The following is a 20,085-nucleotide window of genomic DNA, read 5'->3' on the forward strand; positions in this document are numbered from 1 at the left end:
AATTCAACGCCAATAGGGTCCTGTACCCCGTGAGTGATTATACCTTATGCTGCCGAAACCAACCTATGCCTTTTTGACGCCCAGAATATTTTCCCATTCATATCGCATGTCCTCCATTTTCTTCCAAGACTCAGCGCCCAGTTCCTCGAACTTGACGATATCTTCCTTGGTCACGTCGCGAGCTCCCCTTTTTCGTCCAGCAATCTTTTTGAAAACACCAACAGCGGTATCGGCCTCCAGTGCCGCTGCGTCTTCGACCTTGCCCTCCCAGCCCCATCCTTCAACTTCAGTCTTCTTTACTTCGACTTGCATGTGACGGTTTGAGCTGCTGCCCCACTTGATGCGCTCGGCGTCCATCTCGTCAAGAGCAGATTGCTCCTGAAGGGCAATCCAGACAGGAGACTTGGCACCCGTATAGCTGTCCGTATTATGCCAGGGCGAACCAATCCAACGACTTATCAAAAGCGCAAGCTCATACGCCCACATGAAAAACCAGGGAACAGGAAACAGCGTGCTAGCAACAATACCCGGGTGGGTCAAGTACATGCGCGGTCGAATTGGCTTATCACGGGCCTCAGCAGGGTCATCGGGTGTAAAGAAGCGGCTTGAAGAAGGTAGGGTGGCAGGCAGGGTCGCGGTGAGGGAGAGAATGTCGGTCACTCGCTTTGCGGACTCGTACGGTCCCTTGGATCGGAAGCCTTGAAAGTCTGACATATCCAGGACACGTTCAATAGCTTCCAAACTACTGGACCAAACAAGGCGACCCGGCGTCTCGGTTTCAGATTGCCGGCAAAGCAGAGGAAGAAGTTCGTGGGCTAGTACGTAGTGGCCGAAAACACATGCCGTAAAGACTTCGCCAAGTGGCGGCTCCTTGGGCTAAATAACGTCAATCAATTGAACCCTCGATTTCCAGATTTGAACTCACATAATTGTAGTTGGACTTGTCGTTCAGGCGAGCCGTAGGAAGCGCCATCTTGTAACTCGGCCAAGTAACAGACTGCACCAACCCCTCGGTCAAGATAACCCATATGGCCTTGGGATAATTGACCCCTGACCAGCCTCCGTACGCAGCGTTAAAAACCACAGTATCCAGTCTTGGAATACGCACATTCCGTAGGTATTCACCCTCCAATCCTTCAGGGTTGCTCACTGGTTCATGGACCAGCGCATTCGCAAAGGCGTATACCCCGCGCAAGTCGCAAAGGTCAACCTGCAAGCTCAGCACATGCACCCTCGCAACAGTGTCCTCCCAGCGGTACGAGCTCCCGACCCTCGACCGTAGCAATTTAGAAGTTTGCGCCGCTTTTCGTGCATAGTCGCGAAGAGCCTTGATCGTTTGCAAGGACTTGGATTTAGATCGTGTGGTAGGGATGAGGATAAGGTGGGATCGCAAAGATCGTGTAGCAAGGAATTCGTCGATGAGGCGTTCTCCGATACTAAGGCCAATTCCGCTTGACAATTGTTAGCTGTAAGCTTGTTTTGGTGGCAGATTATAGAGCAAACCTGTTGGCGCCTGTAATTAGGACAAAGAGCTGCTCCTGAGCTGAGACTGCGTCCCAGGGGGCTGTCGCGGGTGTCAATTGAGAACCCATTTTGGCGGATCTGTACTCAATCCGTAGGATATGGGCTTTGTAAAAACAGACTTAGGTCCTACAACATGGGAGAGACACAGAGGTATAGGCGGGCGGTGTGTAAACGTCTAACATGTTCTGCAGTCCTATAGATTGGGAGCACCAGGACGTGCACGTGATAAGTTTAATTGATGCTTAATTTCCACTCTACTACGTCGCGAACACGAAGAACACGAATAAGAGCTGCACATCAGCATGTTGCACAGAGCGAAGGAACAGAAAATGAGATATGAGACATCATTATTTTTTATTTCATTACAATAATTTTAATCTTCAAACTCTGCTTTTAACGTGAATATTCATTCTCCCGGCAATGCTCCATCTGTTGTCGTGGCCTTAATAAAAACCATCGCATTCAACTCGTTCACCATTAATCCCGGGTCTTGTTGCTGCCTTCCCGAACAGCTTCAAGGATGAGGTCCTTGGCCATCTCAACTCCTTCCTTAGTTCCAATGATCTCAATAGCTTCATCCTTGGCCTGGTCGCGAGGGACCTGGATCTTGCAGTTGCTCTCCTTGCGAATGGCGTTGACCTTGGAGCCGTTGGGACCGATGACATGTCGGTAAGTGCGAGGGTCGGGGAGGACAAGGTAGCCGGTAGCATCGTTGTTCTTCGCCTGCTCGACAGCCTTGGCGATAGCATCCTTGGCCTTTCCAACATTCTCAGGAGAACCGCGAAGAACCCAAGGGAAATCGCCATCATCACCAGCATCAATCTGGACAACCTTCCACGAGTGAGCCTCAGAGTTGGCATCCTCGTCGTCAGTGATCAGAGGCAGAGCTCCGACATTGGAACGGGTAGAAGAGTCAGGCTTAGCAGGAAGAGGTTGACCGGCGTGGTCAACAGTCACTGAGTAGTTGTTACGGAGCTGACGGAAGAACTGACCACCGTTGGAAATGGAGTGGTGAAGGTTGCGAGGAACCTGGATGGTCTCGCCTTGCTGTGACTGAACAAGTCCTTGAATGTGCTCCTTTGCCTTTGCCACATTCTCGGGTCGGCCAGTCAGCTTGACACCAGTCTTGCCATCGCCTTGGCGAGGAACATCGATCGACACGGTAAACTTGGACTCAAGCTGGCGCTTGGTGTCACCGCCACGGCCGATAAGCGAGCGATGGTTCTCGATAGGAACATCAACCACCTCCGTGACCTGGTTCTCACGCTCACTAACGATCTCCTGAATACGTTGGACAATCTTGTCGACGACGTCGGTACGGCCCTCAATCTTGATAGTGTTGCCATCAGCCTCCTGCTTGGGGAACTGAATGGTACGGGCAAGCTCTCGTCGGTCGTCAGAGCCACCGGCCTTGACAACAATGTCACGGAGGTTGGAACCTGATCATAATTAGTAAAAGTAAGTAGACACAAAGGGAATGAAACTTACCACCAGCACCAATGAGAGCCTTGTGGTACTTCTTGTCGACATCGAGAGTACGAACAACAGTGTCGTCAAACACAGCTCGCTTCTCCTCGAGAACCTTCTTGGCCTTAGCAACCTGTGAAGCAGTACCCTTGATCTGGATCTCGACAATGTCAGTGTCCCGATCTTGGGGCACGTCGATTCTAGCTCCAGTAATCTGGCGAAGCTCGTCAAGAGCGGCACCACCCTGGCCAATCAGAGATCCGACCTGCTTTTGCTGAACAGGAACAGTAGCAGTGGCTCCGTGCTCCTCCAGATACTTGTGGAGAGAGTAGATCTCATCACGAGCCTCATCAGCTCCCTTCTTGGGACCTCGGATGATAACCTCGTCAGCGGGCTGCTGTCGTCGAGGCTTAGCACCCTCTTCAGCATCAGCATTAGACTGCTCCTCATCCGCGGCCTTTGCAGATCGAGGGAAGAAGATGTGGACCTTGTAGCGGGTCTGCAGACGGTTGATCTGGCTTCCTTGAGCGCCGATCAACTCCCTGTGGTACTTGGGGTCAATCTTCAAAGTGTGGGTGGTCTCATCTGCCAATGTGCGGGCAAGACTCTGAATGTGGGAGCGGGCAGTCTCAGCCTTGGCCTTGGGACCCTTCAGCTCAACCTTACCATCCTGAACCTGGATCTCGACATCGAAGCGGTCTCGAAGCTCACGGATGTTGCTACCACCCTTACCAATCAGGTGGTTAGCGTACTTCTGAGGGAAGTCAAAGGAGAGAGTGAATCCACGTTCCTTCTCATCTTCCTTCTCTTGCTCAACAAAGGCATTAGCTTTAGCGGCAAGAGACTCCACGGCGGAAGTGGGACCGCGAAGAGTGATGTTTGTTCCGACCTTGGTAACACGGACGGGAATTTGGTCAGCCTTTCGGCTCTCCTGCTCCTTCTTGATGAATCGGCGAAGTCTCTCATGGTACTTGGCCGGAACATCGAGAGTGGCACTGGTAATGTCCTCCTGCTTCTTGATCAGGTCGAGAATGTGCTTCTGAGCATCTTCAAGCCCCTGCTTGAAAGCTCGGACTTCAGCATCTGACGGCTTGGTGCGAGGCAGCTGGTAAGGACCATCAGCAGGGTCAGGACCCTCGAAAACAAGGAGAACAGGAACGTTGCTCTCCGAGGCCTCGGGCACGACAACCTGAACACCATAATCGTTCTTGACCTGGCGAGTAATGTTGTTGCGAAGGTGCTGGTGGAAGAAGGGATCAACAGGGATAGAGGCCATGCGAGATGGAGGCTGAGCGTTGATAATACCAGTGATTTCAGACTGGGCACGAATAGCGTTCTTACCCTCGCGAGAGTAAAGCTCCCAGGGAAGAGCACCACCCTCAGAGAAGGGGGTGTTGATGTGGGTTTCGTAGAGCTTCTCGAGACGTTCAATCTCCTTGCGCTGGCGGAGGTATCGTGTGACATTGCCAGCATGAATGGCAGCACCACCAGGAGCACTGCGGTGGAATCGAGCAATGTCCAGGTTGGACATCTGCATACCCATAGCCAAATCCATAGCCTTCTCCAGACCGGCGTTAACCTGGTCGGCAGGTCCGATAACGGTAACGGTGTCGTCGTCGTCGTCATCGTTAGGCAGCAGGATGGTACAGCCAGTTTGTTGAAAGAAATCATCTACTGCAACACCTCGGTCACCAATAATGAACTGGTGACGACCACGCTGGATGGCCAATTGCTCAGCAGCAAGTTGCTTGTGGAGCTCAGCGACTTGACGCTCGATCTCAGCGCGCACCTTCTGGACGGCGGCACGGTCACCAGCAAGCTGAACGTGGCTGTCTTCGCTGCCAGCAGGGGCAAAAACAGGAGACTGGTCAGGAACAGCGGTGACAGGGTTCTGGCCCGAGAAGTAAGCCTGCATGGGAGGAACTCGGATCTGAACACCGTTGGCCTCTTCGAGGGCTTGAGCCAGAGCGTTCTCTCGACCAGCAATGAATGGGAAGAAAGCAGTAGGAATGCCTCGAACCTTAGTCTGGACATTGGCAGATCGCTCGCCGGCAATCTTGAGAATCTCATCTCGAGCAGAAGCAGCAGAAAGGGCATTACCCTCAATGGTGACATCAATGGTAGCATCGTCATCCTCCTCATCGATGGGGTTGTTTTCGTCGACCTTGGGAAGCTGAATCTTGGCACCGGTCTTCTCCTGGAGAGCCTTGATCATAGAACCTCCCTTGCCAATGATGTGAGCACGAGTCGACTGGGGAATGGGAACTTTGATGGCAGTCTGGCAGTTGTTAGTCTAGTTCACAGGACCGGAAGTATACACAAACTTACTCGAGTACCGATCTGAGCAACAAGATCCTTGAGCGCCTGTTGAGCGACATCCTGAGGACCAGTAGCATCAAACTTGTAGCGGCCGTTGGTAGAGGTAGCCATGGTGACATTGGCACGAGACTTGCGGTTGATATCCTTGATGATGTCGGGGATAGGTCTCTTCAGCTGACCACGAGGCATGATGTACTGAGGATCCAGAGTGACAGTCTCGACATTGCGACCGGGGATGACCATAGGCTTGTTGGGAGTGGCAGCTCCAGAAGCAGGAGTAGACGAACGAGAGCCACCGTTGGAGGCGGCGCCGTTGGCCGTCTTAGCTCCCCAGATGGGTGCAACATTGGCGGCCTTACCCTTGGGAGCACCAAGCTCAGGGAACAGCTCATGTGACTGAGTATCGAGGGTCTTGGAAGCAGGCTTAGGAGCAGGCTTGGGAGCGGGAGCTTCGGCGGAGCTAGAGGCCTCGGCAGGAGTATGGATGGGGAGATCCTCATCAGGAGCATCCTCGACAGTTACATGGTGAGGAGCCTCGGCATGCTTCTGCATGAGCTTCTGAGCAGCAGAGAGCTCGCCAGTAGGAGCTTCGGAAGCCATTGCGAGAGGTTGTGTTGGAATCGGTGAAGCTAAAGTCGGCAGGGATAGTAGATGAGCTGATGTTCAAGGTCAGAAAGGGGCCCAAAAGAATAGAAAGCACATCAATTGCAATGATGGTGCATGTATGAAACTTACCAAGATCGATTGGCTACGGGAGCAATGAAGCTTGCGGCCAGGTAAAGTTGTTTAAAAAAAATTGAGGAATCGATAGAGGAGGTATGATCAGATGTATAGCGAGTCTTGTCTCTAGAACATTGTGCAAGAGACAGCAGACGATGGAAACCGGTAACCAGAAGGGAGAACCAGAGCTGTGCTAGAGACCGTAGACCGAAAAGATGACGGGACGGACTCAAAGAAGAAGATGATTTAAGGGTGAAGATGGGTTTTGTCGTTGGACAAGTTGAGGGTGAGGTGGAAGTTTCTCCAGACGAGCGCTCTCCCCACGAAGTAGCTCCAGTTGGCCACCTTTCCCTTGCTGCAGGGGACCTACATGGACTCACCTAGAATTTACGCGAAGCTTGTCCGAGTGAGCGGGCGCTAGGCGATTTCTGGAAAGGCAGAGCTTGAAAGGGGAAGTGGGGTTGAACAATCACGGGGAGAAACATGTGAGGGAGGCTAATTTGGTGATGTCTTCAAAAATGTTTGATAAATAAATACCTGTGAATTGATCTGTGTGTCTATTCCGAGAAGTGAGACTTCTGCACTACGCTTCAGGCGATGCCACCTGGCTTTCTAATAGGTTGTTTTTTCAACTTTGATATGGGTTTTTGGAACTCAACGTTGAAAACCTGCAGCTTAATTCTGCAATTGACCGAGTCACTGACAAAGGAAATCCCCAACTTAACAACAACCAATTGTTAGCAGTGAATAAATGATGGGAGCATGGGGCTTTTCAAGGTTTGTCTAATCAAACATATTAATGCATTTGTTAGCGCAACAATCAATGGATGGGTATGATATAGAAAGGACAAGCGGTTCTAGTGATTCTATACTGCCAATGTACTGCAAGATGAAGATGTCCATGTGTAGTGAAGTTCAGTATCAGTTGTCCGGACTAGCATAACGTTTCTTGGTGACAGTCTCCCAGAGCTCAAGATGCTCTTAGAATACCTAGCGTTGGCATTCTGGCCGTGTCAACTTCACCTCAATGCCCCATTATGTCATAGACGGACGGTCTGGTCAAACCTGTAACCAGTCATAAAAGCTGATCTTATTGGAGTCGTTCTCGAAAAGACTTTTGGTGTGCAAGTGCAGTAGCCAAAGAGTTTAGAATTTACAACTTGTCAGCCTGCAACTCCTTTTGTATGCTGAACCTTTTTTTATAAACTGTCGTGCTGCATCCACATCCTTTAGAAGCACACCCACACAGTACAGTTTCGCTACGGAGCGAAGCAGTTCCGGTCAAACTATCGTGCCAGCTGCGACCGAGTTTGATGCAGGCAGTCTGCACATGTCGCGTTCCTCACGATGCATTGTCAGCTACTGCAGGTACTGTAATGGAGATGTCACCTTCTATCCTTTTGAGGCATAGCGGTGCGGCCATGGCTGGATGTATATATGTATGCATTAATTGAACGTCCGACTTATGACAAGGTGCTATAGAAGTTGTCCTATACCTGGATAATGTTGAGTCGACTCAACTACATATGTATAAAGCATGTAAGATCATGGCTATTGTTGGGCCATCTGAAGGTTTATGGGTGCATACGAAATGCTGGCCACTGACAGCATAAGAGACAAAGTAATTTAACTGGCTGGTGAGTCAACAGCAATGTTTACTTTCTCGATTTTTGTAGTCTCACTTTGTTGGATCGAGTCCGTTCCCCCGCCTCTCGAATACGGGGAGGTAAGACGTGAAGAGCACTGGTGCTGATGCATATCAGCCCTGTGGCTACAATCTGTATTTCTCGGGTAGACCACTTATCCCTGGAGTTTACGGTTGTCTGTAATCAAGCGGCGATGATTGAAGAATCTTCTTTTTAATTCTTTGAGAGTTTGCCAGGTCGAGCGAACACACCGGTATTCGATAGAGGCCTGAGCCTCTTTGCCACCAGCCTGACCAGTCTGTGAGTTCTAGTTGACGATCGCCTCAATTACATGCAAACAGGCACGAACACGTATGCAACCGACAGCAAAGCTGAGGAAAAAAAGACTCCGCAGGCGTTCGTATGGGTTGGCAGGTTATGCGCTGTACACGCTTTTTCCCCTTTAGTTGACTGCAGGAGGGCATTCCTACGATCAGTGCTGGCTGTTAGTCTGGATGAGTTGTACGACGGGGTCATGGGCCAAGGGTTGAGTTATCCTGCTCCTGCTGTGAGAAGCGGGCAGGCGGCGACTGACCCGGATCTTCGAGAGCATGAACAATTCCACCCTCGTTACAAGGTTGGCCCCTGGTACTCGACCGATGATTGCATCCATTGTGTCGCTGTCGCTGTCAGCTTTGTACTGTATTGAAGGAAAATTCTGTGCAGTGATCCGTAATCCTTTGCGCAACCTGCAGAGCTAAAATGATTGATGGTTTTTCTTTTGTCTCTAGGACACAAGATCGAGATTACAAGGTCGGCGGTAGTTGAATGGTGATGTTAGCATTAATTCTGAAACGCAGCCAGCCGCCCAGCCTAGAGCTCACGTATGTCTCTGTTCGATGCAACTCGTCAATCGCCAAACCCAATTGCATGGCCCAATGCAATGCCTTGTCGCGAAGCTGGGGAAGACTGTCCGTCCATACTTCAATAGCTTGCAGTTGATGGATATTGAGGTGGTCTCAGTGGCTTGCACCAAGAACGCCATCAGGCGTAAGCCATAGTTGAAGCTTCATAGTGGCTTCAACGGCTATTGGACATGTTTGCGTTTAGGTTAAGTGGTATGGTGTAATTCTTTTAGACGTTGAGGCAGGGTAGAAGCGTTGGATATCCGAATATCGAGTGTCAGATCGGGGTCTTTTTTCTTTTTCTATTCACTCTTGTTCAGCAATGAATCAGACGAGACAGGGTGTGGGAAGTCCAACATCAATACTAAGCAACCTAAACCAATGGTTGATGAAGGGATCGGGTTTGAAGAGGTCTGCCCGCGTACCAATACTGGGCGCAACATTGCGGTTTCTTTTGAGAGCCCCGCACCTGAGCATTTTTCTTCTTTTTTTCTTCTTTTTTTATTCCTTTCTTTCTTCCTTCCTTTCTTTTCTCCAGCTGAAATATTGTACTGAGAAGCAATGACGACTAAACATTCAATGGAGCGGAAGCCAACCAGCTCAATCCTCGATGGGCATACGCATAGTGTCTGATAGAAATCAGAGCCAGTAGTACGGGTCTGCCCAGTCCAAAGCCCAGCCAGCCACGGCTGGGTAAATGCTTGATTCCCACAAGACTTGTTCAAAACCGTCGGTTATCTCCACCAGCCACGAGCATCCCCGACCCACGAGGACAAGCTTGTGCCTGTGCTAGTCTGCTCTTAGAAGATTGCAGTTGCTTGAGATTGGCTGAGGACCGCTAAACTTTGGTCCCTAGCTTCTGCTTGATGCCGTGAATCTTTGAGTGTGTGTGAGAGCAGCCAAAACTCCACTCAACGTGCATCTTTGGTAAAATCCACTCACACTTGATCGTGATGAGTTGAGCTCTTGATTGCTGAGATGCTACCTAACTCATCCAGCTAGCCGTGTGTGACTGGTTACCACGCTTATATCGGAGTGGACTCTATGGACCGCGATGCTCGGCATAGTAAAGTGAGTACGGTATAGCGAAGGACATGTATCCATCAGTGTCAGAATCAGAATCAGAATCTGTTCTTATTCAGGGTCAGCTTGTTAGAGATACTGGGTGCAGTATCCTCACTGTCCCGTTCATTACGTGGTTAGTCATATTAATCACTGTCCAATATCGCATGCACCCTGGCACTCATATGCTCTCCCATGAAATGACATAATGCTTCCGATAATTGGACGGCTGACCATGAATTGCTGCTGCAATGCTTGAAGACGCGATATTGATGCTATCACTACTCGTGAGGGATAACTGCATTCTGCAACGGAAATACGAGCAGTACCTGCAAGTGTAATCGGGTTTCGCATGTCGCCAAGATATGTCATTGATTCACTGAAGCCTGTCGATAACTGACTGACATGCAAGGTTCAACTGGAAACAGATGGATGGACTGGACGAAACCCTTCCACTTATTTATCTGCAGTAAATTAACTTGCCGGTATTCACTCTCAAACACAGTCTCCCTTCTGCAGCCACCATGTGTCAGAATTGCAACTCTTTAATCAGTGCAAAACACCAGAGAAGGCTGATTGTATGTCAACATATCTAAGTTCTCCCGCGTCGTCATTCTGAGGCAGGCAGGCAGTCAATGAAGCGAGGCGCTCAGGGGAAACTGGTTAGGATGCAGTGATACCATCCCATCCCATCCATGGTTGATTGATTGATTGATTGATTGCTGGTGGTCCAACCACCAAGTGCTGGCAAGAGGCTTTCACACTGTCGAGTCGCGCCAACGGCCCGAGGGACAACAGATCCAATGGATGGCAATGGCGTTGCAACGACAGTGGAGTGGGGGGAACGTTAGGTTAAGTTAGGGGAAAAAAGGGACTTTCACCAAAGGCCGGGAGTTGAGTTGGTCTGGCAAAGTCAAAGTCACTACCAGGGCACGACCAAGACCAGCCAGCGTCTGCCAAGGAACGCTACGGTACCTTTGCATTGAGTGGCCCGCTCTGCAGATCGTAAGTATCTTACTGTCGTACCTACCTTAACCCAATGCGCTGGGGTCAAGGGTCCAAGCCATTTACTCGGTGCCCTGCCTATCATAAACCCAATTAGAGTGGCATCAGCCATACCTATGAGTCTTCTCGGAAACGGACCTATACTGTAAATAACTTGTTAGTGACCAACAAGGCAAGAGTGAATTGGCAAGTCTTATCAAACAATAGTTTTTTCTCCTGGTGCTCAGACATTCATCCACGTTGAACCCTTCATTAAGCATGGGCCTTTCTTATGTCTAGGTTGTTTCTAAACCACCTCGCTAATCAGGACCCCAATTCCAGTTATCCGAACGGTATATTTTTTTGATTCAGGATCAACAGTAAATAAACGTTTCTTTCTAGGAGAGCCCTTTTCTTGCAACAGTGTCACCCCCGTTCGAAGTAAGAGGTCCTGATAATTAATTAAGGCCAGCACTGTAAGGCACAGACTGTACTTTAGGTACTAAGTCTTCCAGTATTAGGCGCTGTTCAGTGAGTAATTGAGGGCCCCCGCCGTTTGTATCACAATATTTGGGAATGGAACCAGAACCATTACCAAGGGCCTCCATGCATGCGACAGTGTAATATCTCGTCCCGCAACCCAATCCACTCCCGCATTCCGATTCATCTCACTCTCTCACCCTTTTTCTTGTTCGTTTGCTTGTTCGTTCCCCTTGAATTGGATTGGGAGCAGAGTACAACACAGTGTGAGTGTACATACATCCTTTTGCATTGCATCGCATCGTTTCTTTGCTTCTCTGTTCTGTTCTTATGTTTCTTCTTCCCTCTCTCTCCCCCAGAACTTGATTTCCCCCAACCCACTTATCCCTATCCTACCTATCCCAGGCTTACCCTTTTTTTCTTATGAAGTCACCGGGCAGGTTTCCCAGAACAGAATCAAAAGCAAAAGCTACATTACTACGAAACAGAAACGAAGCAGGGCAAAAGCAAGTAATTTAAGAATTCACTTGCAGGACCACCCAGCCCATACTCCAGACTCCAGAGCCAGTCTAACCGCCACCACACGATACAAACAATACAACCGGATAACACTACATACGCTACAGCTCAATACAGCACAATACAATCATTGGGCTTGGGCTCTACAATACACACCACACACCACAAAACCACCCCCGCGTTGTGTCCCCAGTCCCCGTCTACTCTTGCATCTACTCTGCTGCTTAGCCTTGCCATTGTTTGGCCTGCATCGTTGGTTCGTTCTCCCCCTTGATTAGTGACCCTTCTGAAAGACCTTCGAGGGCCTCTGAATAAGAGACCCCAAACCGGACCTGCGCGCACCGCACTGCACTGCATCACGTCGCATCACATCCTATCCTCTCACTTCTGTTCCTTGCACCCACACCCTGCCCTGTGTCTGTTTCGGTTTCTGCTTAGTCCTCCTCCACCTGCTTGACCCATCACATCCATCCAGTCCCGTCCCTAAAAAAAAAAATCCGTACCTAACAGGAGTACAGTACAGCACGGTACCTTAGCCCGAGCCGTCCAAGGCAGGCCTTTTTTTTCTTAGCCCCGAGGGCCCCCCTCCCCCCCAACTCGTCAGTCGCCCAGGCTGCTCTTGCTGCCGTTGGATCATGGACGGCACCGGATATACCTCTGCGTCGTCTGCGTCCGCTCATACCGCAACTTCACATCGTCGCAAACTCATTAAGAAACCTCCCTCCTACTTCGGTCGATCCTCCTCTACTTTCGATGGTGGTGCCTTCGACGCCCAGTCCCTCGAGAGCAAACGCAGTTCCCAAAGCCTGAAGAGGGCCCCCAGCGCTCCCCCAGCCCGCTCCAACCCCGCGACCGTGGCCGACTGGCAAGACTCTGATCGATCTCATCCTCAATTATCCGCCAACAACACCCTAAGACCCGTTCCATCGCCCATCTCACCTCAGGGCGATTTAACCCCTGCTAATTATTGGGCGCCTGTCCCTCATCACTCCGACCGTCTTTCCGATTCTCATCTACGCCCACTCAATAGTCCTGGTATTCACGACGACCTGATCGGCGCTCCTTTTGACGGCGCCGGCCTTTTGAGCAGTATTGAATCCATAAAGATTCCCAGTCCAAAATCTCAAGCTCCTGCTCCCCGTCACTTCCCGCCCCAGATTGTCAAGGCGCCCGCAGACGCCAAGATTGCGAGTCCTGCTCTACGAACAGCAAACAGCTTCTCTGCGATGGACTCGACAATGACAGAGAAGGGCCTTGGCCCCAGAGCTCCAACCGACGGCCCCTCCGTCAACCCCAAACGATATTCCGACGATGGCAAAGATTCCAAGCCTGCTGTTCTACGTAAGAAGTCGGGCTTTTCTGGCTTCATGAACAGTTTGGTAGGATCGCCCAAGAAGCCAGTTATCTCTGCGCCTGAAAATCCCGTGCACGTTACCCATGTGGGTTACGATAGCTCTACGGGCCAATTCACAGTCAGTATTTCCATGCCTTTGTTGCTCTATCTATTAACAACGTCTAGGGTTTGCCGAAAGAATGGCAGCGACTTATCAACGAAAGTGGAATTCCTGAAAAGGAAAGACGAGAGAACCCGCAAACTATGGTTGATATTCTACAGTTCTACAAAGAAACCACAGAAAGACCTCCGGAGGACCAAGTCCTCGAGAAATTCCATCATGCTGGCCAGTATGCTACCTCTCCGGCAGCTGCAGCATCACCGGGCATGTACCCGTCAAACTATATGGGTATGTCACCAACCAATATTTCACCTACGAACGCCAGGTTTCCAACTGTCAATCATGAAGGAAGTTTTGAGAATCCCCGAGCACCACCACCTGTACCTCGAGGTCAGGTTGGGAAAGACTTGATGCCCAGCCGCCCGGCCCCGAAGCCGCCCGTCAGCATGGGCAACCGACATATGCCTCATGGCACTTATGCGACCAAAGACTCTGGCATCGGTATGTCCCAGTCTGGCGACGAGTCCTACGGCCCATCCAAGGATGCCGGCCCTATGCTCCCCGAAGAGCACCGTTCAAGGTCCAACTCCCGAGCTACTGGACCAACATACGCCCCTACTGCTCCTCAACCCAACCCGCAACTCGCCCAGGCTCAGGCCGCCGCCTACCAGCAACAACTGATGCAGCAGCAGCAAGAGCAGGCTATGGCCCAGGCTCAAGCCGCTATGTCTGGCGGAATTGGCCGTGCGCCCAGCAAACGAGCTCCTAACCACCATCACCACCAGAACCCGAACGTTCAGGCTGCTCCTGGATATGGCCAGCCCAACGGCATGCACAGTGCTTCCCGCCAGCAAGCTCCTCAGGCCGCTGTGCCTGGAGCTAGACCACGACACCGAGCTCGCCAGAGCGCAGGCATCGATATTATCGCCTCCCTGAAGCGTATCTGCAGCGAAGGTGATCCTCGAGATATTTACCGCGGATTTAACAAGATTGGCCAGGGTGCTTCTGGAGGTGTTTTCACTGGTCATGAGCGTGGTACAAACCGTCTGGTGGCTATCAAGCAGATGAATCTCGAGCAGCAACCTAAGAAGGACCTGATTATCAACGAGATTCTTGTGATGAAGGATAGCTCACATCCCAATATCGTCAACTTTATCGACAGCTATTTGTGCGGCGGCGAGCTTTGGGTCGTCATGGAGTTCATGGAGGGAGGCAGCCTTACGGATGTTGTCACCTTCAACATCATGTCCGAGGGTCAGATTGCTTCGGTGTGTCGCGAGACACTTCTAGGTCTGCAGCACCTGCATTCCAAGGGTGTTATCCATCGAGATATCAAGTCTGACAACATTTTGCTTTCCATGGAGGGCAAGATCAAGCTGAGTGAGTGCCCACAATTCCTTTCGTTTTGATACCATGTCTAACTGTAGCAGCCGATTTCGGATTCTGTGCCACTATCAACGAGGCCCAAAACAAGCGAACGACAATGGTCGGAACGCCTTACTGGATGGCTCCTGAAGTCGTCACAAGAAAAGAGTACGGACGCAAGGTTGATATCTGGTCTTTGGGTATCATGGCAATCGAAATGATAGAAGGCGAGCCGCCATACCTGACCGAGTCTCCTTTGCGTGCTCTGTGGCTGATTGCCACCAACGGAACTCCTCATATCAAGAATGAGCAGGATCTGTCACCCGTTTTCAAGGACTTCCTGTACTTTGCACTCAAGGTGGACCCCGAGAAGCGAGCCAGTGCTCATGATCTGCTAAGGGTAAGTTTATTCATCGAATCTTGGTAGCGGTTGCTAACTCTTTTCTAGCACGAATTCATGAAGGGCTGTGTTGATCTCGTTCAACTTTCTCCCCTGGTACGAGCTGCTCGAGAACAAAGGGCGCAAGAAAAGGCTCGCAAGGGGCAGTAGGTACCCCCCGTGCGAACCGTTCCTCCCCCGTACTCTCCTGTCATGGTGAAACGGGAGAGAATATTCCACCGATTCCCAGCGTTTTTCAGACGATGATCGACGTGTCGACACGTCGGCAATGTTCCGTTGTCTTGTGACAACTTGAGAACAAACCAAGTGGACCTTGATGTGTCCCTGATCACGATTCTGATTCCCAATTATCTAATGACCATTTTTCTTGCACAAATCATTCAACTATCATAGCAGGCCTTGCATCTGGAAGTTGGAATTGCCACCATGCCTACAAAGGCTTGGGTCTATGTTATTCTATGCACATGGAGTCGCCAAGTTCGACCCATGGCAAGAAGAGAAAAAAACAGAAAAAGGTGCCAGCAGGCGGACACCATCATGATGCCTGGCAGCACATAGAAATGACACGCTGGATATACCCCTGCATACGAACTGTTTCTTGCACATCGAGTTCACACTCGAGGTTTGGTCTGTTACGTTACTAGACCTGACCCTCTCCTCACCAGCTTTGAATCATAAAAAAATCGTTTGCTCTACTCTGTTCACTTGGTACTTCGTGGATGTTGGGAAATGTGTATGTGTGTCTAAAGTGACCATACAAAAACGGCAATCTTTTTTGTTCTAGATATCACTCCTAAGGAGTATGTTCGTACTAACATAAAAATCATAACGGTCGTCATCAACCATCCTAGCCAAGAAAGCGCAGCCAACAAGTAACCAGCACTTGATGCAAACACAACAACGCAAAATCAACCAGTCGGGCAGATCGATGTACCCATGCTGTCCCAGCCATCTTTAAAGTTTAAAGAACCCTGCTCTTTCTGATCATGAAGCTCCCGTGTTCCCATTGCTGGTAGAAGGAGCTTATTTGCTTTCCAGCTCTGGAGCGACCCTGGCTTTCCCTCGCAATTGCGTGGGAGTCTATGCCTAGGGGCAGTCCATTACCAAGCACGGCAACCGTACCAAGCGCTGCAGGTTGCACTTGGTGTTTGAGTTTGCCGTGGGATGGCGAGTGGAAAGCCGAAGACCGTGGTATTGAATTCCTAAACGATGCAGCTGCAGCGCGGGCGGGGAGGAGAGACTTTGAGCTGAGAAGGCGATTGCGCAGGGCCCGCGCGGCGCGACTGAGGGTGGTGGAAGGGATGCAGACGAGTTGCATGTTGGCAGATGTTGTTGTTATGTTGATATAAGGATGATGATTTGATAGCCCGACTTTGGAGTTGATAGAAGGGTGATTTGATGGCCCAGCTATAGTGTTGATAGAAGGTTGATTTGATAGTTCAACTTTAGAGTTGATAAAATGATTGTAGATGAAAAGGAGCGTTTGTAGTTGAAAATATTGAGCGTTTGTTCTGATGCTTTGAAGTTGATATGAATGAGAGTGATGGTGGAAAGAAAACAGAAGTTATAGACCGCGCCTTTTAAGACATTTACCTTCTTTTGGGTCATTACCTCATACACCCATGCCCACCTCCTAAAACAGTCCGTCTCATGAGCCGGAACAACGATGCGGTCTGAGGTGGCACCTCGGGGCTGGCTCCCCGTGATAACTTACTTGGCCTAGGTATTCGTTGTAAGTTTAGGTGTCTTGCGTCAGATCCTTGGAACGTGTAGGGCCTTGGTTTGTTGGCTTTAAATATGCTACTGAGATAAATCTATGACTAACTGGATTCAATCAATACATTGATTGCTATTTTTCGTGCAAGTCGGTATGGATTTTGCAGCACGAATCTGTGTATGCGTGTCTCGGTTCCTGCATCATTCGAGTTATTACTCAAGTCACTGTCTCTGGTACATCGAATTTTGGGGTTGTGACTGTTCCCCTATTTCCCCATGTTATGATGAGGCCATGTTCTCCACCGCCTTCTGTGCTGGCAAGCATAAATTAAAAAGGTTGGTCGATATCCACGACCCGGTTTTGATCACCTTTTGAAGCGGTGAGCACAACCTGGAGCGACTCATTGGCTCAGACTGTATTGCCGTTTTCAACTTGGAAGTGGTATCGTGATTGGCTGCTCGGGAGCATGCGATGATCGATTGACGTGCATGGGTGGACTGATAAGATTGGATTGCACGTGGTTTGACATTGTAAAGTCACGATCCGCTGAGGTCCATCTAAACAAGCGACATTCTGTTAGCGCTCACGATCTGATCTAGGTAGTCCGTTACCCGAAAGTCTAAACATGGCTCATGTTGTACATCACTACAAGATAGAGTAAACAGTTTGTTAAGATTAGAATGCCAATGGCTATTAATTCGATCCTTGTTTTGGATCACGTTGCTCTGCGTCTAATGCAGGCAAACATCTGCTCTATGATATCCAGAGCTGTGTCTAGTTTATCGTCACACCATTCCTTTTGTTTTGGCCATTCCCGAGAAAAAGGTCATCAATCCATTCCTGAACTCCAAACAAAGAAAAGCAGGTCATATCGCTCAGGTATTCCCAGAAACCCTTCCCAGAAACCATTTCGTAATCATGATCCAAGCATTGCTTAGTAGCATGTGTAGCCACCGTCGATGATGCAGTTGGAACCAGTCATGAACTTAGAAGAGTCGGAGGCCAGGAAGATGCAAAGGCCGTTGAGCTCGTCGACGTTGCCGAGGCGGTTCTGGGGAGTGAGAGACTTCCAGATCTTCTTCTGTGCGTCGAGAGCGGGCACTCGGTTGAGAGCAGTGTCCATGTATCCGGGAGAGATGCAGTTGACTCGAATGTCATACTTGGCCCACTCCGCAGCAAGAGACTTGCCAAGTTGGATGACACCAGCCTTGGAGGCGTTGTAGCAGCTCTGCTCCTGGGGGAAGTTGACAATGGAACCAGACATTGATGCAACAAGGATGATGCTACCAGGCTTTCCAGCGGCCATCATGGCACGACCAACAGCCTGGGACATGAGGAAAGATCCAGTGAGGTTGATGTCGATAAGACGGCGGAACATGGCGGGATCGTATGTCTCAGCCTTGATGTTGGAATCGGCGATGCCGGCAGAGTTGACGAGAACATCGGGGGCACCGTAATTCTCAACAACCTCATCGACAGCAGCATTGATGGCAGCGCCGTCACGGACGTCAACCTTGTAGAAAGCGACAGGGAGACCAGTCTTGTCATGGAGCTCAGCTGCAGCTTGGTCACCGAGCTCCTGGTTGGCATCAAAGAGAATGATGTTCTTGGCACCGGCCTCAGCACAGGCGCGAGCCATGTAGTTGCCAAGACCACGGGCGGCACCAGTGAGAACGATTGTCTTTCCGTAAACGCTCATGTTGCGCATGGTCTGGGGGAGCTGCTCAAATGTCTTGCGGGTGAGAGGCTGAACAGCGTCGCTGTCAGGTGCAGGGACAGGAGACTCGTTGGGAATGCGAGCAGCGGCGTCGGATACATTGACAGTATGTTTGTCGCCGGTGCCGTGTCCAGCAGCATAAACGGTGACAGGAATCTCCTTCTCACGAACGACATTCTTCTTCATGTCTGTGTCGTTAACACGCAGCACACGAGTGGCTGAGAAGCATCGTGCAGTGTTTCTGGGAACAGCAGGGGCAGCAGCCCGAGTGAGGCGAAGGGCGCTGCGAGCGGCGAAAGACATGATGATTATTGCGGTGGTGTAAGTAGGAACTTGTGATGAAGGGGTTGGATATATAGTAGAATTGGTGAAGAAGAAGTTATATATTCAAGGTGACCTCAGGACACGATCGGTTGAAGTGAAAGAGAGGAAAAAGAGAGGTGGCTGAGGATGATGAAAGGGGAGTTGAATAGGCACAGGGAAGCTCGATATATACTCGAGTGGAGGTGGGTCTCGAAGTGAATCACGGATAGTGTTTGTGGAGGTGGAGGAGGTATAAGCGGAGGAGGAGAGTTAGCAATGCAGAGAAAACTCTAGGCCTGGGGCGAAACTAATTTTTTCCTCTTGTAGAAGTTGGCGTGTAGGGTCGCAGAGCAAGGGACTTTGCTAGGCGCAAGTTTAGTGTGGCGGTATGTCCGCGAAAGGGTGTGGTGTAGCAAGGTAAGCGATAAGGTACGGTGCAGTGCAGTAAAGATGACTTCAGCTGGGGCTGGAATCAAAGGGATCTGCTTGTACTTTGGCGGCTCTGGTGCTCTTAGTGCTTGCCGAAGGAGGGTGTGCAGCGGGGGCCTGGACTAACAAAACTGTGGAACCGGAAGTGAGAGTGAAGGCGAAGACCAGTATCAGATTTGGTGTTGCGTTGCCGATCTTGCGGTAGGGAAACTCCGTTAACAATGACAGGGCAGTGTTTGGCAGTGTTTGTCAAGGAAAAGGTTATTGAAAGCTTAGGTGACTGCAGGAGGACCGGTGTTATCCTCAGGGCTCTTCAATAGCGACTCCAGAACGGCAATTGTTGGACTTGTCCTGATCTATGCTGGTAACCTTGGACGACGGAGATGCGGCCTTGATGGTTCGGATCCGGGGCTTGCAGGCTTGGTGGCAAATGCAACGAAGATATCTCGCCTAGAGGTGGTGTGGGGAGAGCTAATAGCGGAAGTGTCTATACAAGCGTAAGTTTGTTAGTTGCCGTTATCTCCAAATAGGTACTGACACGACGACATCAAGGAAGCGGATGAAGATGGATTGTTGGGTCCAACATACCACTTTGAGGAGACAATTTGGTTCAGGGCTGTGTGAAGTTAATGTGAAGGTGCGCGCGGTTGTGATGGAAAGTTAATAGAAACTAACCCCGTGTGGCTATGGATTTATATACCTAGGAAGGTAGGTAGAGATGACGGATGCCATACGTACCTTGCACGCAGGTGTAGGTGGAGCAACGGCCGGCACGCCTTCTGGTGTCCTCCTGGGACCTAGAACGAGCAAGCAAACAAGCAAGCAAGGGAGGAGCATTCTTGACCGACTTCGGTGTAAGACGGTGAGATGAACTCATGTTTGTAGCAACAAGAAAGTACAAGGCACGTACTTACTCATGCTATGTGCCTGAATTAGAAGCTTATTAGCTTGGGTCTAACTCTGAGAAAGGGGGGGCAGTCTGAGTCCCCTCCCGTAGCTGTCGCACAACAACTTGGACTGGACTCACGGGAGACCGATGTCGCATCAACCGGGGGTTCAGTCCAATGTGAGACGGAATGGAGATTTGTGATGGTC

General features: G+C 50.3%; 5 protein-coding genes across 5 annotated transcripts; 2 read left to right on the forward strand and 3 right to left on the reverse strand.

Annotated features, from left to right (window-relative positions):
* Positions 1 to 63: 63 nt before the first annotated feature.
* B0J16DRAFT_260498 (uncharacterized protein) lies at positions 64 to 5,910 on the reverse strand (the record flags this gene model as incomplete). Its single annotated transcript, XM_046123250.1, has 7 exons — positions 64 to 876; positions 926 to 1,009; positions 1,109 to 1,451; positions 1,504 to 1,607; positions 2,035 to 2,963; positions 3,013 to 5,269; positions 5,320 to 5,910. The coding sequence occupies 7 exons, from the start codon at positions 5,908 to 5,910 to the stop codon at positions 64 to 66; spliced, it is 5,121 nt and encodes a 1,706-aa protein (XP_045989645.1).
* A 5,142-nt stretch (positions 5,911 to 11,052) lies between these two features.
* Positions 11,053 to 12,062, forward strand: B0J16DRAFT_32530 (uncharacterized protein). Its single transcript, XM_046125879.1, has 2 exons — positions 11,053 to 11,352; positions 11,516 to 12,062. The coding sequence occupies exons 1-2, from the start codon at positions 11,217 to 11,219 to the stop codon at positions 11,881 to 11,883; spliced, it is 504 nt and encodes a 167-aa protein (XP_045989646.1). The 5' UTR covers positions 11,053 to 11,216; the 3' UTR covers positions 11,884 to 12,062.
* A 178-nt stretch (positions 12,063 to 12,240) lies between these two features.
* B0J16DRAFT_378450 (kinase-like domain-containing protein) lies at positions 12,241 to 14,974 on the forward strand (the record flags this gene model as incomplete). Its single annotated transcript, XM_046130921.1, has 4 exons — positions 12,241 to 13,077; positions 13,125 to 14,439; positions 14,490 to 14,824; positions 14,873 to 14,974. The coding sequence occupies 4 exons, from the start codon at positions 12,241 to 12,243 to the stop codon at positions 14,972 to 14,974; spliced, it is 2,589 nt and encodes an 862-aa protein (XP_045989647.1).
* Positions 14,975 to 15,626: 652 nt separating this feature from the next.
* B0J16DRAFT_32517 (uncharacterized protein) lies at positions 15,627 to 16,589 on the reverse strand. The gene has a single exon (XM_046125868.1). The coding sequence runs from the start codon at positions 16,140 to 16,142 to the stop codon at positions 15,786 to 15,788; it is 357 nt and encodes a 118-aa protein (XP_045989648.1). The 5' UTR covers positions 16,143 to 16,589; the 3' UTR covers positions 15,627 to 15,785.
* Positions 16,590 to 17,196: 607 nt separating this feature from the next.
* On the reverse strand, positions 17,197 to 19,040 carry B0J16DRAFT_32420 (uncharacterized protein). Its single transcript, XM_046125815.1, has one exon. It carries the CDS (start codon positions 18,559 to 18,561, stop codon positions 17,476 to 17,478), a length of 1,086 nt encoding a protein of 361 aa, XP_045989649.1. The 5' UTR covers positions 18,562 to 19,040; the 3' UTR covers positions 17,197 to 17,475.
* Between the last annotated feature and the right edge of the window lie 1,045 nt (positions 19,041 to 20,085).

The sequence above is a fragment of the Fusarium flagelliforme genome (assembly GCF_020744385.1).
Source record: "Fusarium flagelliforme strain FIESC 12 MPI-CAGE-AA-0113 chromosome Unknown B0J16scaffold_1, whole genome shotgun sequence".
NCBI lineage: Eukaryota > Fungi > Ascomycota > Sordariomycetes > Hypocreales > Nectriaceae > Fusarium > Fusarium flagelliforme.

Coding starts and splice junctions, on each gene's coding strand:
- B0J16DRAFT_32530 (XM_046125879.1), top strand. CDS start 11,217: ATGCGACAGTGTAATATCTCGTCCCGCAACCCAATCCACTCCCGCATT. Junction 11,353..11,515: donor GGAGCAGAGTACAACACAGT/GTGAGTGTACAT, acceptor TTTCTTATGAAG/TCACCGGGCAGGTTTCCCAG.
- B0J16DRAFT_32517 (XM_046125868.1), bottom strand. CDS start 16,142: ATGCAACTCGTCTGCATCCCTTCCACCACCCTCAGTCGCGCCGCGCGG.
- B0J16DRAFT_32420 (XM_046125815.1), bottom strand. CDS start 18,561: ATGTCTTTCGCCGCTCGCAGCGCCCTTCGCCTCACTCGGGCTGCTGCC.